The 22307-nt window shown below is 35.7% G+C and overlaps 1 protein-coding gene across 12 annotated transcripts in view; it reads right to left on the bottom strand.

Annotated features, from left to right (window-relative positions):
• The window catches only part of CCDC18 (coiled-coil domain containing 18), a 109340-nt gene extending 87136 nt beyond the window's left edge, over positions 1–22204 (bottom strand). For 3 of the 12 annotated variants that reach the window (XM_059375412.1, XM_059375410.1, XM_059375411.1), the window contains exons 1-7: positions 20636–20741; positions 19606–19741; positions 18936–19110; positions 16135–16293; positions 11211–11317; positions 9427–9555; positions 1127–1223 (exon numbers count right to left, since the gene is read on the bottom strand). In XM_059375412.1, the coding sequence (XP_059231395.1) occupies positions 1127–1223; positions 9427–9555; positions 11211–11317; positions 16135–16293; positions 18936–19110; positions 19606–19741; positions 20636–20663 (831 nt within the window). In that variant the 5' untranslated portion in view covers positions 20664–20741. Of the gene's footprint in view, positions 1–1126; positions 1224–9426; positions 9556–11210; positions 11318–16134; positions 16294–18935; positions 19111–19605; positions 19785–20635; positions 20744–20887; positions 21062–21985 lie in introns of those variants that run through there. The other 9 variants (XM_059375414.1, XM_059375413.1, XM_059375418.1 and 6 more) reach the window with 9 other exon arrangements.
• Between the last annotated feature and the right edge of the window lie 103 nt (positions 22205–22307).

Below are 22307 nucleotides of genomic sequence, written 5' to 3'. Positions count from 1 at the left end.
CAACACTATTACAATACCATTGACTCTATTTCCTATACTGTACCTTTCATCCCTGTGACTTATGCATTCCCTAACTGGAAGCCTGTACCTCCTATGGGTATAGCCATTTTGCCCTCCCCCACCCTCCTTCCCTTTCTGTGAACCATCAGTTTGTGTTCTTCATTTATAGGTCTGATACTGCTTTTTTGTTCATTTTTTTTAGATTCCATATATAAGTGAAATCATATGGTATCTGTCCTTATTAAATTTTTATTTTTTCTAATTTTTAAAAAAGATTTTATTTATTCATATAAGAGAAAGAAAGAGAGTAAAGAGAGAGCACAAAAGCAGGGTGGGGGTAGAGGGAGAAGCAGACCCCCTGCAGTGGGGAGCCTGATGCCGGGCTCCATCCCAGGACCCTGAGATCATGACCTGAGTTAACCAACTGAGCCACCCAGGCACCCCTCTTATTAAATTCTTTTTTAAAGATTTTATTTATTTATTTGACAGAGAGAGAGAGAGCAAGCACAAGTAGGCAGAAAAGCAGTCAGAGGGAGAAGGAGAAGCAGGTCCCCCACTGAGCAAGGAGCCTGATGTGGGGCTTTATCCCAAGATCCTGGGATCATGACCTGAGCCGAAGGCAGATGCTTAACCAACTGAGCCACCCAAACACCCCCTTATTAAAATTTTATTATTTCTTCTGTTTACCTTTCTTTGAACAGAATCATTAACTTCCTCTGTTTTAATTATTAAATCAAAATGAAATTCTCTCACATTAGTATCTATTGACCAGACCTCCCTTCTGAGCTCAACATTTGAATATTCAGCATGTGGCCTTCCTCCAAACAGGTTTTATAATCCCTGTGGTATTACTTGAAAATATTAAATGAATGTAATAAAGTCACTATACTACTATGCAGAATCTGTTCAAGGAATGTTCCTTGAGAAGTTTTTTGCTCATTAAAAGAAGATTATGAACACCAGCCTTAACCACTATTTATAAATTCTTTATTCCAACAATTTTATTATGAGGTCATAAAAATTATTCCCTGCTTTAGTTGTAAGCAAACATATTCTATTTATGTCTGTGTTTATATTTAGATATAGACAGTAACACAAACACTGAATTGGCACATCTGCTTCTTACCTTTTCCAGTTTTTCTGCCACTTTTTCTTTATAATGTTGGAAAGCTTTACTTAACTCTTCAGCATTATATAGTGCTTCATTCCTTTGTCGTTCAGCTCTAAAATTTAAAAAGGGATGATTAATAAAAGCAAAGAATGTTCTACATTTGACTAGTGAAACTCCAAAGTAACCTATACTTTATTGTAAGGAAAAATTAGAAATGAGCAGTACTAAAAAAGAATAGTAGGCTTAAGCTGCAAAATGAAGAATAGAGACTAAAAAATTTCCTCACTATTATCAATATGAAAAATAAAGTACATTAACTTTGAAACATATATACATTCCTATGTGTTGGCAATTTTTTTTCTTTATCTGGAAAAGATTATGGGAAGTGGCTTAGGCTGTACAAATTCTCAAAGATCAGCTATTACAAAACCAGTCCACTGTCTAGTATATTAAAAATACTCAATAAATCCTATGACCTTTGCAAAGGGCAAGTAAATTTTCAAGAAGGTATTTTCAAAAGACATATCTAAAAGATATAAAAATCTGAATAACAACATCCAACCACTACAAAGCCCTGCCTTAGTTAACCCTGATCTTTCCTCATACTTTTCACATCGAACTGAGACTACTGGGCTGAAATATAATCAGTATCATACCCACGCCTAAACGTTTTTCTATTATCTAAACTTCTTCTCTGTAAAGTCCAGACCTTAGCCTAAAGATTTTATAAAGCAAGGGGATGCATGACAGGGAGGAAATGGGGACACCACAGTGAGATCAGAGGGTTTGCATGTACCTGAGAACTAACCTTTAATTAGGTCTTGTGGCCTACCTGTGCATGGAAAGGGGAAAGACTATGTTATTTCTAACAAATTCCTGGGAGGTCAAAGCAAGCCGCCCCCATCACTACCTTGATTGGCATTTCTAAAGTATATATGTTAATCTCAAGGGGCCCAGAACGCGTAGCCCCAAGAGAGGTAATCCAGTGAACATGAACAAGATGGAGGGCCAAAAACAGAGTCAGGACTGTCAGCACTCCTACAAGCACAAAGCAGGGATCTTATTTAATTATTAAAAATCAATAATGAATTTTCCCAGCAACATTTTATGAACTTTTTGTTTTTTAAATTGCAAACAGGTACCCCTTAATGCAGATTAACCAATTTTGATATTTTGCCACAACTGCTTTTGTCTCTCACCTGAGATGTTTTTGTAGTGAACTGCATTCTAGAGAAATTAGTAACCTTCACCCTTAAATACTTTAGTATGTATCCTAAGAAAACACACATTGCCTCATATAACCACAACTATCAAATTCAAGAAATTTAAAATTGTTACAATACTATTATCTAACATATAATTCATGTGTAAGTTTTATCAGTTATTCTAATGTTCTTTATAGATCTTTTTTTTTCTTCTGATCTAGGATCACATACCGCTTTTAGTTATTTTCTATCTTTAGTTTCTTTAATCTAGAATAGCTCAGCTTTTTTTAAGTCTTTCATGATACCGACAATTTTTTTACAATAATAGTTTGAATTTATTGAACATATATTATGTGCCACAGAGAGCTTTAGCTGCTTTATATACCTAATCAAATGGTCACAACTCTCAATTGGACATTATCCTTATTTTATCTGTAACTAGTACCTAAAAAGACTAAACAGTATGCTCAAGGCACGCCCTCACACATACTAAGTAGTAAACACAATGTATGAATCTGAGAAGCAGGTGGGCCCTTGCTCTCAACCACCAGGGTACACGGACTACTGACACAAAATTAAATGTCAAATAAGGTGCACAAAAAACCACATGATTTTAGACTCATGCTATGCGAGTATTTCTTTTTTCTTATATAGGGAAATATGAGCATTCTCTGTTTAATAAGTAGAAAAAAACCTTTCTCTCTCTCTCTCTCTCACACACACACACACACACACACACACAGAGGTTACTCAAAGGTCTATAATGACAACACCATTGAAGAGTCACACAAGATGAGATCTTCAACTGCCAGAAGCTGGTGGACAATTCTATGTTTACTGTGAAGCCCTGGATTCAATGATTCTACCTTCTTTTACTTCCTAATGTGATCAAGTATAAAGTTAAATGACCTATGACCAAAGCTGGCATAAATATGCAGCAGCCACTCAAGCTATCTGGAAGTAGATTATCACTACAACATGTTTTTCTCATCCTACTTCCCTCTCTTTTCACAACTACCTACTATTTCTCAAGCTTTGTGCCTCACCAATGAGAGAAACACATCAGACCAGGGTTCTCTCACATTCTCTAGACAGCTGATGTGTCCCAAGTGAGAAATCCAGTAATCATTGAATGCATGCTGCTAAACATCTGCTTAGCTTTGCCTGTTTCCTCATGAGTAGTAGATGTAGGCTATTCATTCTTGGGAGCACACTACATAAGTGACATTATACTCTTTCCACTCTACCACATATGAAATACACAATGTCAGTCTGTCCAGCACCTTAACTTACTGATTCTTCGAATCTTTCCCCTGATTTGTAATGCCACCTGTTACATACCAAGTTTCCCTTGTGTGTCTGTTTGCTAAAGAGGGTCTGTTCTATACAATCAATTTGGGGGGGGGGGGGTAGGATATTCCTATACCAACAACACATTAATTTAATTCATATAACTTGAGAAGTCCTGGTATCTACAGGCATGTCCTCCACTTTGGTCTACAGCTTCAAAATTGTCTCCCTTATTCTTAGACCTTTGTTCTTACATATGATATTCAGGGTCAGTTCAATACGGTTTACCGAAAATCTTTTAGGATACTGATTGAAATTGTATTAAATGTATCAATTATTTTGGGAAAAACTGACAATTTTATATTAGGCTCCCTTCCAGAAAAAAATAGTATATATAGCTTTATTTTAGTATGTGCTGTCAAAGCAATCTCTGATATATACTTCATTAGTTAGGCCTTTCTTAAAATTTTCAGTAACATTTTATAACTTTCTCTATCAGATTAAGTATGTCCTTCTATTCTGACATTTTGATATGTGGGGCCTTACGGATCCTAGGAAGACTGGCCCTCCCAGGGTTAGCCAATTCTTAAAGATAGGAAATTACTCACCTGGAAGTTTACCTTTCATAAATGAACTAATCAACCCCAGAGCCAGTTCCTCACTCCAGTCTTTGGCTCTTATACTCATGGCCAATAATCCCCTGTCCTAATTACCTCAGGACCAGGTACTAGACAACTCAGGACAGTCTTACACTCAGTCCATTGAGATTATTTATACTACCAAACCTAAACCTGCTGACCCTGCCTTAACTGCTCCTTCTCAGACACCACAATAACATCTCCTGCTCATATTTTTCTCCCAACTCTCTCTGCCTCCTGACAAACCCTGATGCTTCCCCCCAATGGCCCCCTGCATAACCTGCATATCAGAATTCCAAGGGCTCCACAACTTTGCCAAAACTTGATATTGTGGGCCATAATGGGCCTGTTTCCTTTTGTCATCACCATTGTTTTCTTTGGTTTACTTTCTTGTAGGCAAATTTTTAACTATTGATTCAATATCTATAATGGCTATATATTCACGTTTTCAATTTATTCTTAAATTCTGTTAAATTATATTTTGTTAAAAAGTCATTTATTCGGTCTAAGTTTTCATATTTATCATACTACAATGGTTCATAGTATTTGGTCTTATTTCTTAAATCATAGCTAAATCTGTAATTTAGAAGTTCCTTTTCAATCCCAGTATTGCTTTTGTGCCTTGTCTCCTTGATTAATCTTATCTGGTACCCATTAGTTTGGTCATTATGAAAAGAACCAGATTTAGGTTTTTGTGATTCTATTGTTTTCTATTCCATCATTTCATCTTTTATTATTACAATACTTCTATTTTTATTTTTCTTGTGATGCTCTTTTTTCTACTGTCCTTTTTTTGACTATATAAATTGGATGTTTTAACTCATTCATTCTCACTCATATATTAATTTAACATACACATAGGAGGCTAAAAATTTTCCTCTAAGAATTTATTTGGCTATACGGATGTAGTGAAAAGAAGGGGTACATGCACCTCCAGTGTTCATAACAGCAATGTCCACGATAGACAAACTGTGGAGGGAGCCAAGATGCCCTTCAACAGATAAATGGATAAAGATGTGGTTTACATATACAACGGACTATTACTCAGCTATTAGAAAGGCTGAATACCCATCATTTGCATTGACATGGATAGAACTGGAGGGGATTATGCTGAGTGAAATAAGTCAAGCAGAGAAAGGCAATTATCGTATGATTTCACTCATCTGTGGAACATAAGGAATAGTGTAGGGGATCATAAGGGAAGGGAGGGAAAAGTGAATGGAAAGAAATTAGAGAGGGAGACAAACCATGAGAGGCTCTGGATCCAGGAACCAAACTAAGGGTTATAGAAGGGAGAGTATGGGTATTAAGGAGGGCATGTGTGATGATGAGCACTGGGTGTGTGTGTGTTATACACAACTAATGAAACATTGACCACTACATCAAATGTACTATATGCTGGCTAACTGAATGTAATAATAATAATAATAAAAGAGTATCTTTGGCTGCAGCCCATGAGCTGTGATATTTTTTTATATCACTCCTCTTCAAGAGCTTTCTAATCTTTATCTAATTTCTTCAATGCTCCATAAGTATCAAGAAGGCCGGCTTTAAATTTCCAAACATACATGATTTTGGGGGATTACATTCTAATTTAATTGTACAACAGTCTGAGAAAGCAATACATAAAACATATCAATCTTTTGGTGTTTGTTGAAACTCACACTTTTGGCACAGTGAGGTGAGAGATTATAAATATTCTAGAAGTGCTTAAAAGAGTGTGAATTTTCAAACTGTTGGGTATAGGTTTCCATATATACACATGAGATCAAGATTGTTAATTGTCATTGAACTCTTCAACTTCTAGCTTTCTTGTTACTCACCTAACAACTCCTAGTAATGTGTAAAAATGTTCCCTATATGATTACAGATTTGTTCATTTTATTTGAAATTTTACTATTAGATTCACACAAGTTCAGAATCTTTAGGGCTTCTGCTTAGGGTTATTTAAACATTATATACAAGCCTTTTTTGTTTGTTTGTTTGTTTTTTGAGAGGGGGAGAGAGGTTTGGGGCGGGGAGAGGAGCAGAGGGAGAGGGGGAGAAAGAATCTTAAGCAGGCTCCACACCCAGCACAGAGCCTGACACAGGCCTGGATCTCACAACCATGAGATCATGACCTGAACAGAAATCAAGAGTCAGACAGTTAACCAACTGAGGCACCCAGGCACCCCTATAAGAGTAATTTTAACTCTAGTAATGCTTGTTGCACTTAAATCTATTTTGTGTGATATTAATATAGCTATATCTATTTTGTTTTAGTGACTATTTGCCTAAAATATTTCTTCTAATTCTTTTGCTTTCAATTTTTCTGTGTCCTTATATTTTGGGTATGTCTCTTATAAACAGCGTAAAGCTAAACAATCTTTTCCTTTAAACTAGTTTTCTAACCCATTATGATTATGATTAATCTTCAAGTCTTTGCAAAGATTCCAATTTTAGAATGCCAACATCCATTCTAGATGGATGGAGTTTCAAAAAGCTCTCAAAAATTTAGATGTCATATCTCTACCTAAAAATATCAATTGCCTATATGTGCTCTCCAGATTAAAACACAAACACTTTGGCCTAACAATTTCTTGCCTCATTTCCTACTATATCTATCCATTTATAAGTACAAAAAAACCCCTACTATTCTTAGCAGTGATGCTTTCATACTTCCATGCCTTGTCCAGAATGTATGAAAACAAAGTCAACACCCTTCCATAAAAATTATCTCTTATTTAAGTTTTACAGAGATAACCAGTCACTCTTCCTCTGTACTTTTTCTTAGCTATATTATGAAGCTAGTCTTTGTGTATTATCATTTCACTATTTCAAATAACCATATGCAAAATGTTTATCTGAATAAGTAAAAATTTATCTGAGTATGTCTTAATTTCAGAATGTTTAACCCCACAGTTTACACTTAAAATAGCCACATTGGTTAGTGTTTATTAAGAGGCACCTTACATTTCTTTTTCTCATTTAATCCTCACAAAGATATACTATCATCTTGATTTAACAGAAGAACAAACTAAAGCTCAAGAAGGTCAAACAGTTTGCCCAAGATAACAGAGCCACTGAGAAATAAAATCTGGTTGACTCCAAAACCTAAATATTTCCACAAAGTAATAGTGCCATCCAAATATATACTGAAACTTGAACTGTACTAACCAAATACTGTGGGAAAATGTTCTTCCAAGCTTACTTTAAGGAAAAATGACTTAAAGATTTCAAGTGGTTTTTAGAAGTTTAATTGCACATGCAAACAAATATTTAACTTATCTCTGACAACTTTTCAAAAAATACTTTCTTAAAAAAAAACTTTCTTCAAAACCTTATTTTATCATGGTATACCTTTTTTGAAAATAAAAAATTTTTTGCATTCCCACCAACAGTGTAAGAGGGTTCCCCTTTCTCCACAACTTTGCCAACTGATGCAGTCACTCCGGAAACTGTATGGAGGTGCCTCAAAAAGTTAAAAATAGAGGCTCATGGGTGGCTCAGTCAGTTAAGCGTATGAGTCATGATCTCACCTCAGGTCTAGATCTCAGGGTTGTGAATTCAAGCTTCGTGCTGGGCTCCACACTAGGCATGGAGTCTACTTTAAATAAAAAAAGAAGTTAAAAAATAGAACTTTCCTACGATCCAGCAATTGCACTACTAGCTATTTACCCAAAGGATACAAAAATACTAATTTGAAGAGATACATGCACCCCAATGTTTTGACTATCGACAATAGTCAAATAATGGGAAAAGCCCAAATGTCCATCAATTGATAAATGGATAAAGAAGATGCAGTATGTATATACAATGGAATATTCTTCAGTCATCAAAAAGAATGAAATCTTGCCACTTGCAATGACATGGACGGAGTTAGACAGTATTACTTCAGACGAAATAAGTCAGTCACAAAAAGACAAATACCATATGATTTCATTCATATGTGGCATTTAAGCAACAAAACAGATGAACATGGATGGGTGGGGGACAAACCATAAAACAGACTCTTAACTACTGAGAACAAACTGAGGGTTGAAGGAGGGGAGGTGGGTAGGGGATGGGTTAAATAGGTGATGGGTATTTAGGGGGACACTTGTGATGAGCAATGGGTATTGTATTTAAGTCATGAATCACTAAATTCTACACCTGAAGCTAGTATTACACTGTATGTTAACTAACTGGAATTTAAATAAAAACTCAAAAAAGAAAAAAAAAGTTTTTTAAAGATTTTATTTATTTTTTTTTTTATTTGAGAGTGTGTGCAAGCATGTGAGTGGGGAAGGGACAGAGGGAGAGGGATAGAGAGAATCTCAAGCAGGCCCCTCCTGAGCATGGAACTGAACAAGGGGCTTGATCGCATTACCCTGAGATCATGACCTGACCTGAAATCAAGAGTCAGATGTCTAAGTGACTAAGCCACCCAGGAGCCCCAAGAAAAAAAAAATTTTTTTGAAGATCAAAATGCAGATTATCACTTTACCCTGTGTAAAACTGCTATAATTATATAATGATATTAGAAAATATTATTAACCTTAAAAAATTTAAATCCTATCCGTTTACAAGTTAATTGACATTAAGAGTTAACGGTTCCTTAGTCAATGCTACTTACAAAACTTTATCTTAACACGTATTTTATATAAAATAAATACTTCTGCATTACTTATGTGTTCCTAAAGGAAGACCCAACTACACTTCCTCATGAATTTTATGTAGTTCATAAAAGTTAATTTCAGAAATAAGTAAATATCAATATACTGACTATCATTATTAGGTTTCTAATCCCAATCCAGAATGCCAGTAATATGAAGTTTTTAATAGAAAATGAAAAAAAAATTAATAGACAAAAAGAACATTAAATTATCCTACCACCAGGTTACTTAAATTTTTTCATTTTAAAAATTAGCTATGATTTTATGGGGCGCCTGGGTGGCTCAGTGGGTTAAGCCTCTGCCTCCAGCTCAGGTCATGATCTCAGGGTGCTGGGATCAAGCCCCGCACTGGGCTCTCTGCTCAGCAGGGTAGTCTGCTCCCCCCTCTTCTGCCTGCTTCCCTCACAACTTGTGATCTCTCTCTGTATGTCAAATAGATAGATAAAATCTTAAAAAAAAAAAAATTAGCTATGATTTTAAATAGGTAATATATTCTTTTTCCTTCTTTAAAAACAATTTGTTTTAAAATTTGCTTTGAAAACACATACCTCTTTCCTTGTTTACTTTGTTCAAGTAAGTCCACCTTTAACTTTATACACTCTTCTTGGGACTTCTGCAAACTCTGCTCCTTTTCAATCACCATTTTCTGGCTCTGCTCTAACTTATCTTCAGCCTCCCTATTAAATAAAGGATATATATATTTTTTAAAGATTTATTTACTGAGAGACAGTGTGTACATGCATGTGTGTGCAAGTGGGGGGATGGGCAGAGGTAGAGAACCTTCACGCAGACTCCCTGCAGACCCAGACGGGGGTGGGGGTGGTGTTCATCTCACCACCCATGAGGTCATGAACTGAGCAGAAACCAAGAGCCCAATTCTCAACTAACTGAGCCACCCAGACATCAAAATAAAATTTTTTAAAAGGCTATTAAAGAGATTATTCCACGTATGCAAGAATAGCTCAATACTAAGAATTCTATCATTTTAAATCACTGAGGTAAGAGAAACCATTATTTAATAAGAGATAGACAAAATTCATCATCTGTCTACTAAGAATCTTTATAAGGAATGAAATAATACATATATCTGAAAAAACAGCTTATATCCTATTTCATAATCAGATACTAGAAGCATAACTATATAGTCCAGAAACTAGATAAGAATGACTACTATCACCACTATATTCAATGATTTCTCGAACAGCTACAAAAAGAATAATGAAAAGGAGTAAGTATAAATTTTGAAAAGACAATATTTTCTTTCTTTTGCTGATACTATCATTAGCTGCCTGGAAAATCCAGGAGACTCAAAATGATAAATTATTAGAATAAAAGATTATGACAAATAGTTCTAATTACAAAAATGATAAATTATTACAAATGATAAATTAGAATAAAAGATTATGACAAACAGTTCTAATTACAAAATTATTATACAAAAAGCAATAGCCTTCCTATATACATACCATCAATGAACAGAACATGAACAAACTCACAACAACCAAAAATACAAAATACCTAGGAATAAAATGAAAATAACATGTAATATAAAGAAATTACAAGACTGATGGTAATGAAAAATTACTTTAGGGTACATGAGAATGACCTGCAGGATTTATTCAAACACGGATTGCTGGGTCTCATCTCTTAGAATTTGTAATTCAGTAAATCTGAGACAGAACCTGAAATCTACAATTTTTAAGAAAGATTTATTTATTTATTTATTTATTCTAGAGAGAGGAAAATGGGGGAGAGGGAGGGAGAATCTCAAGCAGAGATTCTGACACAAGGCTCAAACTAACAACCAAGATCACAACCTTGAGCCAAACCAAGAGTCAGATGACTGTGCCAGCCAGGTGCCCCTGAGACCTACAATTTTAATAAGTTCCTAGAAGATGCTAATATTGCTGGTCCCAGAACTACACTTTGAGAATCATCAAAATGAAGTAATGGGCTATTTAGTACACATACAGCTCTCATTTTATTCAAAGCAGAAGAAGGGGATAAATTATAAGGTGCCTGATTCCTTCTATTTTATTTCTTGACCTCCCACTGAAGCACCAGTATGTACTACTACATGAGGCAAGAAATGAACGAGTTCATCTTCAATAAAAGCATGTAAATAAGCATCTTAGCTAAGATTTAGTCTTTTTTAGCCCCCTTAAGCATCACGCATCCTGGAGCCAAGAGGAGATACGGTGGATTGTAGAACAGATTCCTTAAGTTCTAAGACAGTCCAGGACACTACAGATTTATTGGGGTACAGATTTCACAAGATATACCAAAAAGCAGAAGAAATAAAAATTTTAAAGCCTTAAAAAAGTATACTTACCTCAAAACTTTATCTTGGGCTGAAACTTCTGCTTCTAAATTTATAATCTGTTCTTCTAAGATTGGCACGCTGGCTGCCTGTTGTTGAACAGATTCAAGCATAGAAACCTAAAACAACAACAAAATAAGTTTTAGAGCACTTCGTGTCAGAAGATAAATTAATCTAATTGGTACTTTGTTTCTTTTTCTGACTGATGAGGGTGTCCAATATAACTCCCTAATCACTGGTCAATGTGAAGCTCACCCTATCTATTCTTAATATTCCAAGATAACTGATTAGCTATTTGGGGTTGGGGGTGGAGAATCTCTACTGACAACATCCAAGAAGATAAATTTCACATAAATCAGAAAATTAAATATAAAAGATCAAATCATAAAAAAGTAAACAAAAAAATACCTATTGAATCTTTTTACAATTTAAGACCTTATTTTAGGATACATGCTTACTAGAGAAAACCTAGAAAATACAGAAAAGCATAGGTCCAGGAAAGAAAACCTGGAGTACAGCTCAAAATCTCTGTCGGTAAGTCAACACTCCTTTTCCCATTCTTAAAACACCAACAATCAAATGATGGCCTATCAAGAAGAGAGAGAGAATTTATTACCTGGGGAAACTGAACAGGAAAAGTTTAGAACTCTGGGCAACTATGTAGAATGATGAGCAGGGATGAAGTATTTATAAATAAACAAATTGATTAATATAAAATGGTCAGTTTCCAACTACTTTCTTGATCTGATTTAGGGCTATCCCACAGGTGGGAAATTAAAGGATTCTTTGCTGGAGAAATTCAACAGCTCCAAAGGAAAAGACTTCACATACTGACACTGGATGATAGAGCTAAGGTATCTCCCTACAAAAGAGCCATCTCCCCAGATATCACCAACATATAAAGCTCAGTGGGTAACAAACTTCACCTTCATACACAGAGCTTCTAAACAGAATTTAAGTGCCTTTCTCTTAAATATAAATAGCTAAAACACTAACATCTGCAAAAACATTTCTAACCTATAAGTCAGAGGCCAAAACAAAGAGGCAACTGGCAGCAAGCAAGGCAAGTATGCGCACACACACACACACACACACACACACACACATCATTAAATCTGCAGAAAGCTAAGTGAGGATGCATCAGGATATTATTCAATACAAAGCAAAGAATTAGAGAATCTGGAAAATGAAAAAATATGACAGCTAAAATATGATTCAACACAGGTAGATGATAGTTTTGAGAAATCTCTTAAAAAGTATCACAGGGGGTGCCTGGGTGGCTCAGTGGGTTAAAGCCTCTGCTTTCGGCTCCAGTCATGATCCCACAGTCCTGGGATCGAGCCCCACGTCAGGCTCTCTGCTCAGCAGGGAGCCTGCTTCCTCCTCTCTCTCTCTCTCTGCCTGCTTCTCTGCCTACTTGTGATCTCTAATAAATAAATAAATAAAATATTTTTTTTAATAAAAGTATCACAAGAAGACAAGCAGATAGGAAACATGGGGGGAAAAAAACTTAATAAATTATAAGGTTGAAAGAGTTAGAGGGCCAGTAGAGGTGATCACCTAAGAGGAAAAACAGAAGAAAACAGAGGGAAGAATATTACTGAAGAGATTGCATAAGAAAAATTTCCAGGACTAAAGAACACAAGATTTCAGCCTGAAAGGGTCCTCACTAAACAAAAGGTCTACTGAAAGACATGTCATTCTGAAATTCTGAAACACCAAGGAAAGAGGGAAGATCCTTAAAACTAACATAATATGCTCGCTTCAGCAGCACATATACTTAAAACTACCATAAAAGGAAAAACAATGGAAAAATTACATGCTAAGAAAAATTACATCCACAATGGCATTGGACTTTTCAGAGAAGCAGCAAAAGATAGAAGACAAGTAAGCAATGTCCTAGAAATCCTGAGGCAAAATAATTTTCAACCTAAAATCAAATGTAGGGGAGAAATTAGGACATTTCAGACATGCAAGGGGGGTTTACTAGAAAAATATGTTCCACTTAAAGAAAGACTAAACCAAGAAAAGAAGAAGACACAGGATCCAGGGACAGTAGATCCAATCTAGAATATCAAAGACGAGTCTCAGGAGAGCAGTCGGACAGCAGGCCTGAGGGGCAATAAGCTGCCCAGAGCAGGATGCCTGGCTCCAAAAGTGTAACAAACATTGGGAAAGATAAATTATGAATATACTGGTTGACACAATGAGGAATTTCAGCGCAAGATTTCCAATAGTGGTATATATGCAACAGCAAAAGCTAAGACCTGCCCTAGGAAAGGGAGTCTCCCTAAAAAATATTTTGTTAGGCAATGTAGAAAATGTAGAAAATGCTGACATGGTAAGTAAAATATAAAATATAATATAAAACATAAATACATATTTTATATATAAAATATAAAATAAAATATAAATAATTATAAATTATTTATAACTATAAATAATTCTCCTATTACATACAATAAATAACCACTGGTATGTCTACGTACTAAAAGAAAGGAACAAAATGCTATGTTTTGGTTTGGTAGTTATTAGTAAAATTCTCTTAATATCCCTTTGCCTTTAAATAATTAAGCTTCTATGACTTAAAAAAAAAATCTATAGTTGGTAGGAAAGTTAAAACAATTAATAAACAAAAACGGTGAACAAGGGGAGCCTGGGTGGCTCAGTGGGTTAAAGCCTCTGCCTTCAGCTCAGGTCATGATCCCAGGGTTCTGGGATCAAGCCCAGCATCAGGCTCTCTGCTCTTATTTGTCTGTCTAATAAATAAATAAAATCTTAAAAAAAAAAAAAAGTGAACAAATTACATAGCAAACAAACATAGTGAAAGGTAACCTTGTGAGAAATCAAGAAAAACAAAATACTTTCCCTCAAAAAAATAAAATGTAAAAAAAAAATAATAATAACCTCAGTATAATACTGAATGCAAAGTACAATAAATCTTGAAAAAAAATTTTCCCTGTAATTTGGTTATTCTAAAATTCTATCCTAGAAATAATCCCAAATACAAAAAACTTTCTTGTTCATTGGAGTATTTTTTTTCTTCTTAGGCTGGAATTATCTCCAATAGCACTTTTTGTTTAAAATATACAAAAGAGATGGCTCAGTCAGGTAAGTGTCTGTCTTGGGCTCAGGTCTTGATCCCAGGATCCTGGGATCAAACCCTGCATTGGGCTCCCTGCTCAGCAGACAGCTTGCTTTTCCCTCTCCCTCTGCCTGCCACTCTGCCTACCAGTGCTCTCTATCTCTCTGTCAAATAAATAAATAAAAATCTTTGAAAAGTAAAAATAAAATTAAATTTAAAAATTAAAAAAAAATAAAACACACAAAAGAAAAATTAGGATCTCCCATAACCCTACTACTTAAAACAATACAAATATAAAAGGAAACAGTGAAAGCCTCGCCGGAGACAAGACATTCCAATCCCTCTCAAAATTATCAACAATATGGAGTGGAGTCTTTCTATTCTTATATATGTTATATATACCTATATACATAGACACAAACATATAGACACATTTGCTCTTTTAATAAAAAGCAAAACTGGGATCACCCTGCCTATGTGTGTTGCTCTGTAATGTTCCTCTACCACTCAATATTTTAGGTAACAGTTTTTGAATGCTTTAAGCAGATTCTCGGTGCCTTTTCATGTATTAACAACTTTGGATCTTAGAATTGATTTATTTAACCTCAAAAAAAAGCTTTGTAGCAATCCCTTACAGGGATATATTGTAATTTACCATCCCTCTATTATTGGACATTTTGGTTTCTAATTTTTTGTATAATTACAATCATACAGCAAAAAATAGGAAACCATTAGGGGCGCCTGGCTGGCTGTCTGTAGAGCATGAAACTCTTCAACTTGGAGTCATGAGGTCAAGTCCCACTTTGGGTGTAGAGATTACTTAAAAAAAAAAATAGCCACTTAAAAGGAGAATAAATTATGGCATAATCACATAAGGAAACAAAGCTACGATTAAAAAAATGATCAGGGGAAAAGCCAAGTAAATATATTAGAAAATGCTTGGATTATCCATCAGAAAATGCTCAGGATTGCCTGGGTGGCTGGGAAGTTTAAGCCTCTGCCTTTGGCTCAGGTCATGATCTCAGGGTTCTGGGACTGAGACCTGCATTGGGCTCTCGGCTCAGCGGGGAGCCTGCTTCCCCCTCTCTCTCTGCAGACTTGTGATCTCTCTCGCGATGTCAAATAAATAAATAAAATCTTAAAAAAAGGAAATGCTCAGACTACGCACGAAGTTAAAAAGCACAGGAAAAATGAAAACTATTCAAACAGTCTGGATTCAACTATGTAATAAGCCAATAAAGTAGTTTCTCATTGGTGGAAACTGGGTGATCTTTCTCCCCTTTTCTATTTTCAAAGTTTCAACAATGGAATGTATTAGTTTAAAAAGGAAGATAAATAAGCTATATTTTCTCTATAAAAAGAAAACCACATGAATTGGTAATCTTAAGATTTTAAGAAGCTCTGACTTATATAAATACAATCTCTCCTAAATCATTTGCAGATATTAAACTCATGTAAATTAGACTCCAACATTCCATGTTGATCCTATATTATCATTATAAAATTTATTATATGTAACACATTAAGCCAATACATGGACTATTTTTCCAATTCTAAATCTTAAAATGAGGGATGCCTGGGTGGCTCAGTTGGTTGGACGACTGCCTTCGGCTCAGGTCATGATCCCGGAGTCCCGGGATCGAGTCCCGCATCGGGCTCCCAGCTCCATGGGGAGTCTGCTTCGCTCTCTGACCTTCTCCTTGCTCATGCTCTCTCTCACTGTCTCTCTCTCAAATAAACAAATAAAATCTTTAAAAAAATAAAAAATAAAAAATAAATAAATAAATAAATAAATCTTAAAATGATTCAAAGTACTTTCCATTGCCATAGTCACCACTTCAAAAAACATACTTTTGCTCTTGACTGTGTTAATTCAAAGTGGACAGATTCCATTTTAGTCATTAAAGAATGATTCTGTGAGACCAAACAAGCATTCTGTTGCCTGAGTTTGTTAAGTTTCTCTCGAAGATTTCTGATCTCCTGATCCATGGGGGCAGATGAAAAAGACATCTGAAAAATTAAAAAGAGCAATCTATTTTGGATTCTTTCATTAAGCCTTTTAGGTAATGGAAAATGATGAACAACTGTCAGTAAAATGACTAACTCAGAAAATGAGTTCAGATGTTTAGTGAGTGCTGGTGAGGCTGTGTGGGACAATCAGCTGGTGAATATGGACATAAATAAGCATAGCTTAAAAAACAATGGTACAATTTGGGAAAGTTCTTGGTATTATCCAGTAAAGTTGAAGACACTAACACTCAACAATATTAGTCCTGGGTATAAACCTAAAACTTTTACACCTGTAAATATAAGAATTATTCATACCTACCTTGTCCATAAGAGATAATGGAAAGAATCCAAATGACAAAAAGGATAATAAATCAACAAAATGGATCAACAAAATGGATAATAAACAAATTCTTTATACACATTTTTGTTATACATCTGAATATATATTTTATAATAAATTCTTTTTATTTTCATGAGGGTTGAGGTTTTTAAGACATGATTTCATTCTTAAAAAAGTAATATGCAATTCAAAACTATATAAAAAGTATATGCAGAAGCCTCATTCCCATTTTTAGTAGGTAAGTAACCATTTAACAAGTGGGTTTTTTTAGGATTTTAATTATTTGAGTGTGAGAGAGGGGGAGAGAGCAAGCACAAGCAGTGGGAGAGGAAGAGAGGGATGGGGGAGAAGCAGAGCTCAACAGGAGGCTCATGAGGCTCCATCCTAGCTAGGACTCTGAGATCATGACCTGAGTGGAAGTCGGATGTTTAACTAACAGAGCCACCCAAACACCCCTTTAATTTTCTTATTTATAAATTTTTGTATAACACCAATCATACGAAAAAACATTAGGGAACTGAGGCACCTAGGTGGCTTGAGTGACTGAGTGTCTGCCTATGGCTCAGGTCATGATCTCAGGGTCTTGGGATTGAGACCCGCACTGGGCTCCCTGATCAGCAGGGAGTCTGCCCCTCTCCCTACTCATGCTTTCTCTATCTCAAGTAAAAAATAAAATCCTAAAAAATAATAATAATGGGGAACTGCCTATATAGGAAAGCTAGGTTAGGTCTTAAACACAGTCTTCTCATGTTTCCACCTTCATCTGCAAGCAATACAAATTACCCACCCTCACAGTGAGTTATGCAAAAAGTAGCATTCTATATACGTCATTTTGTACCTTGCATTTTTTTAAATATATCCTGCCAATCTCTCCATAATCAAGATAGTTAGAAACTCCTTTCATCTCCCCACCTGAGCTGCAGTTTCACTGCATGTTTATTCAACCAATCCCCTGTGATAGGCACTTGAGGTATTTCTAATCTGTTATGACAAAGTCTCCTTTTGTACTTATGCAGGCATACCTGTCATGTACCTTTCTACAAGTGGGATTCTCAAGTCAAGGGTAAGAGCATGTGTGATTTGGGGAAACATTACCAAATGCCCCTCCATAAGGGACTGTATCATTCTGCACTGCTACCAGCAATGTATGAGAATGCCTATCTCCTCCTAATATTACCAGCAAAATATAGTGTCAAATATCTGATAGGTATGAACTGGTACCTAAGTATAGTTTCACTGTGAATTTCTCTTATTATGAATGAGACTGAACACCTTTTTATTTGTTTGAAGACCATTTTAATTTCCTGTTTCATACATGTCTTCTGTTCATTTTTCTATTGGGTTGTTCATCTTCTTCCTAGAAGCTCTTTCCATGTTAAAGAGATTAGCTCTCTGTCTTTAATAGGCATCATCAATATTTTCCCCTCCAATTTGTCATTAGTCTTTTGATTTTGTTTAGGGTAAAACACAATGATTTCAATTAAAGCATATATGTAGCAAAAATGATCAGCAATTTGATTTAGAATATAGATCAAATTTCATAGAATTACACAGTCTTTGAAGACATGGAATTTGAATTTATTTTCTAACTTGCAGGCTCACAAAGCTTCATAAGCAGCTTTCTTAGGAAAAGAAAACCTCTCAACTGTTAGCTTCCTAAAATGGGAAGAGCACATTTTTATGAAAGAAGATTACGATGTGCATATGCAAACAAATGCATGCGAGTGTGCTGGCAGTGAGATAATAGAGAACAGGAAAAAGAGATTGGAAAGGGAGATTGAAGGGTTGAATAAGGAAAAAAGGTAAACACAAGGAGGTAGATAATAGGACTGAAAAAAAAAAAAAAAAAGACAGAAGGAAAAAGTTCCAGACCAGTAAAGATGTCTAAGATCATGCACAAAATTTAGGGATAATGAAAAGAGAACAGTGCTACACTATCATATAGCACATGACCCAGGCTAAATATACTAAATATATTTTAACCACTTAATAAATAACTGATTTCCTATTATGTGCCAAAAATCACAGGGGTTACCATTTACTTGGGAAAACAAAACATTTAATTGCAAAAAAGTAATAAATATAGAAGTCTAAAAATACAGTAATACACCACAGCAACTACTTTCCTGTTAGGACATAACAAGAACCATAATATTTAAATTCAAGAGTCTTAAGCACAATGGTAAAAGACTATGGAAAGCATAAACAGATATTTAAAGAAAAAACTCAAAGAAAAGGTATTTTAAGTAAACGGGTCTGAAACTAAAGTTACTTTTAAGTAGACAGGTCTAAAAACAATAACCTTATCTCTTGGCTTTTTTGGAAAATCAGTACTGCCAGTGGGCATTTTACAAACTTTTTTATAAGGTATGTGATTCAAAAGTCCAAGCTGGTGAGGCTGAGAAAGATCTTCCAGAATGAGTTTTTCAGGTCTTAAGAGATTAGGAGCGTAATCAGAATTTTCACTTGGACTAACACTAGAGAAAAAAGAAAAATCCATTTTAGTTCCTAATTTAAGTATTCACTCCAAATTTCTATACATTAAATAAGAAAACAGAAAGAAAAGCACCTGAAGTTGTGATGGAAATCACATCAGTTATGAACTTAGAGCAATCTCAACTAAAATTCTTAATAAATTGTAATGAGTTTTAAGACTCATTAGAGTTTAGAGTTTAGAGACTCTACGCTAGAATTACTTAAGATTCAAAAAGTAGTCATAATAATAAAAGATTAATTAAGCCCCAAACATATTTTATACTCTGAGTCCTAATATAGTACAGGTGTTTACTTAATGTATAAACACTTCTCTAACACTTCTATTTTCTTTCCTAAACCAAGAATTACATTAAAGATTATAGATTATTTCCTATTCTATTCTAGTAAAACACAATATATAATAATAAACTTCATACATTTTACTTTCATAAATTAAAGTCATATTCTGAAGTGCATATGTGATTTTACTTACGTACCTGGATAACTCTTCCCCTAAATTCTGTAAACTCCATTCTGTTATCTTCAGTTCATGTCTTAAGGAAGCAACATTTGCAAGCAAACTTTCTTCTTCATTGTCTTTATTACAGTACTCTGATGAACTAGATTCCATTTCTTAAAAAAAGAAGTGTATTTCTTGTACCTTGCCAGAAAGAATCTGTGGTGTCAAAATACTCTCACATTAATAGAATTCAACTCATTATTTTTCTATTTATCTCAAATGTTGTGCAATCTTTCATGGTAATTAAAAAAAAAAAAAAAAAAAAAAAAACCCAGTTACAATGAGTTTCTCCAAAGTGTAAAGCCAAGGAAATAGAAAGTTCAATAGTTCCCCTTTCTTAAGCACATTTAATCTTTCTAACAATAGTGCACATTAAACACTGTTATTCTATGTTAAAGTTAAAACAAACTAAAAATAAGGTAAAATAAATAATTTGCTTAAGGTCACATAAACTGTAAATGGTGGCAACAAGATCTGAACCTAAGTCATCAGGATCCAAAGACCTTTTAATTATATCATACTGTAATTTCTAACTCATAGATCAATTTCAAGATGAGCTGTTTGAACCTATAAAATCAAGTTACAATCTCTGGAAATCTGACAAAATTGGTATCATTATAGTCATTCATATTTTCTTAATGGCAATTTATTACCAAATAAAGGTTATCTCCTTCTCCCATTCACAATGGTTATAAAACTAAAAAAACAAAGACATTCGCATCACAATCATAGAGATCAAAATCGCATTTGGCAAGTTAACTCAGAAATACATGAAGAAAAGTTTTTCTTTCTTCAACTGGTGAGTATCTCTAGAGCTCTGAATACTAAATAACCTTTACCCATAAAAATCGTGATAAAAGGCCACATTTTATTATTAACGATTAACACATACAATCATTATGTATTAAAGTACATATTAATATAATAAAAACTAAGGCTTTAAAATCTCTACTACTGTAGATCTTTCTGCATCTTAAAACTACATTCTTCCTTCAGATCCCATTTACCTTTGTCATTGTAGCACCTCTTTTTCATCACCCTTCTAGAATTCTGACCACATCTCAAGCTCCAAAAGGTTAGGAGTCTTATGTATTATGTTGAGAACTGTAAGGCACTTACAGGTCAGTATGTTCAGTGAATAAATGAAGACTGCTGAATTGCCCTTCCCTCCCTTCACCCACCTAAAATAGAATAGCAAATTTATTCCCCACGCAAAATTTCTCAGATGTAAGAAGGAAGATTAAAAAGAAAACTCTCACCTTTTTGGAAGAAACTGTGGCAGGAAATTAAATGAGATGCTATGTAAGAGCTGAGAAAAAGTTTCTTTTCTCCCTTTTCGTTTGCACAAATTTGCTTCTGCCTAGGTGAGAAGATTCTCCCATACAAAAGTCAATGGGTCAGGTGCCCATACTGCTTTATCTTTTCAACATCATCTATGGGATGGTGAAGGAAAAAAGGGTAGTACAGACAAGCTGGATAAATTCCAAAATGTCATTCGATACTAAGTTTAAACTAAATCAGGTTTTACATCCAACATCTTCTATGTATCTTTTTTTTTAACATTTTATTTATTTATTTGACAGAGATCACAAGTGGGTAGAGCAGCAGGCAGAGAGAGGGGGGGGAAGCAGGCTCCCTGCTGAGCAGAGGAGCTCGATCCCAGGACCCTGGGATCATGACCTGAGCCCAAGGCAGAGGCTTAACCCACTGAACCACCCAGGCGCCCCTCTTCTATGTATCTTAATGTAACAATTCCCTAAAACTTCTTAAGTACCAATGAATACATTTGCTTTTAATTTTTTTTTTCCTTGCTGAGCCATTTACTTTCAGATGAAGACTTTTCTTCCCTTCAACTTATAGTAGGCTATAAAAGTCTATTTTCACTGCCTTTACATACGTGGAAAAGGGCATCATGCTACCTACAGGCCCTGACCAGATCCTCTGCTGGACCTAATAACGCGTCGGTAGCTCTACGCTCACGCACACCCGTCAACACTGAAAAACAGGTGTTTTTTATAAACCTTGTACGTAAAGGATGGGCTGTAGTCGAAAAAAGAGTCCTCATTTGGGAAGGGGCTTATAGATTTATGGCGTATGGTCCGGTTACCAAGAACTCTCAATTTGACAGCAATGATCCTACGTTCATCTGAAATAAGCGGATTAAAACAGGACATCTTCCTCCGATTTCTCATGTAAAATAAAAGCCTGCAGAGCAGCGTCCGCAGCAAGGGTGAAGACGCGAAGCGCGTCCGAGGATGCCGGGAGGGAAAGGAACAAAACTCCCCCAGGTGGGCCTGTTTTCACCCTCCAAGGAGCACTCACTCACCACCCAAGTCGTAGTTGGGAGGTAGACCCACCTGACAACAGCGCGCGCCGCGCTCTCGTCCGCGTTCGGAAGCCTCGTACCCTCTCCCGAGCTCAGGGCGTGTAAGCATCAAACACTCCACGCGGGGAACGAGGGAACACCGCCGCACCGAGTTCGAACCGCCGCGGGAGCCGTTGGGGACGCGCCTACCCGGCCGCAGCCCCGCCCCCCGCGCAGGCTCTGCGTGTGGCGACGCAAAAGGGTGGGGCCTGTCGGGGCTCGTGGTCTGCGAGCGTGTCCAAGCCCGCTCGCCCGGAACTACATTTCCCACAATTACCACAAAGACTCCCATTGGTGTGAGGGGAGCCAGGGGA

The sequence above is a fragment of the Mustela nigripes genome, chromosome 14 (genome assembly GCF_022355385.1).
Source record: "Mustela nigripes isolate SB6536 chromosome 14, MUSNIG.SB6536, whole genome shotgun sequence".
In the NCBI taxonomy this organism is placed as follows: domain Eukaryota; kingdom Metazoa; phylum Chordata; class Mammalia; order Carnivora; family Mustelidae; genus Mustela; species Mustela nigripes.
This window is presented reverse-complemented; position numbering and strand designations above follow the sequence as displayed.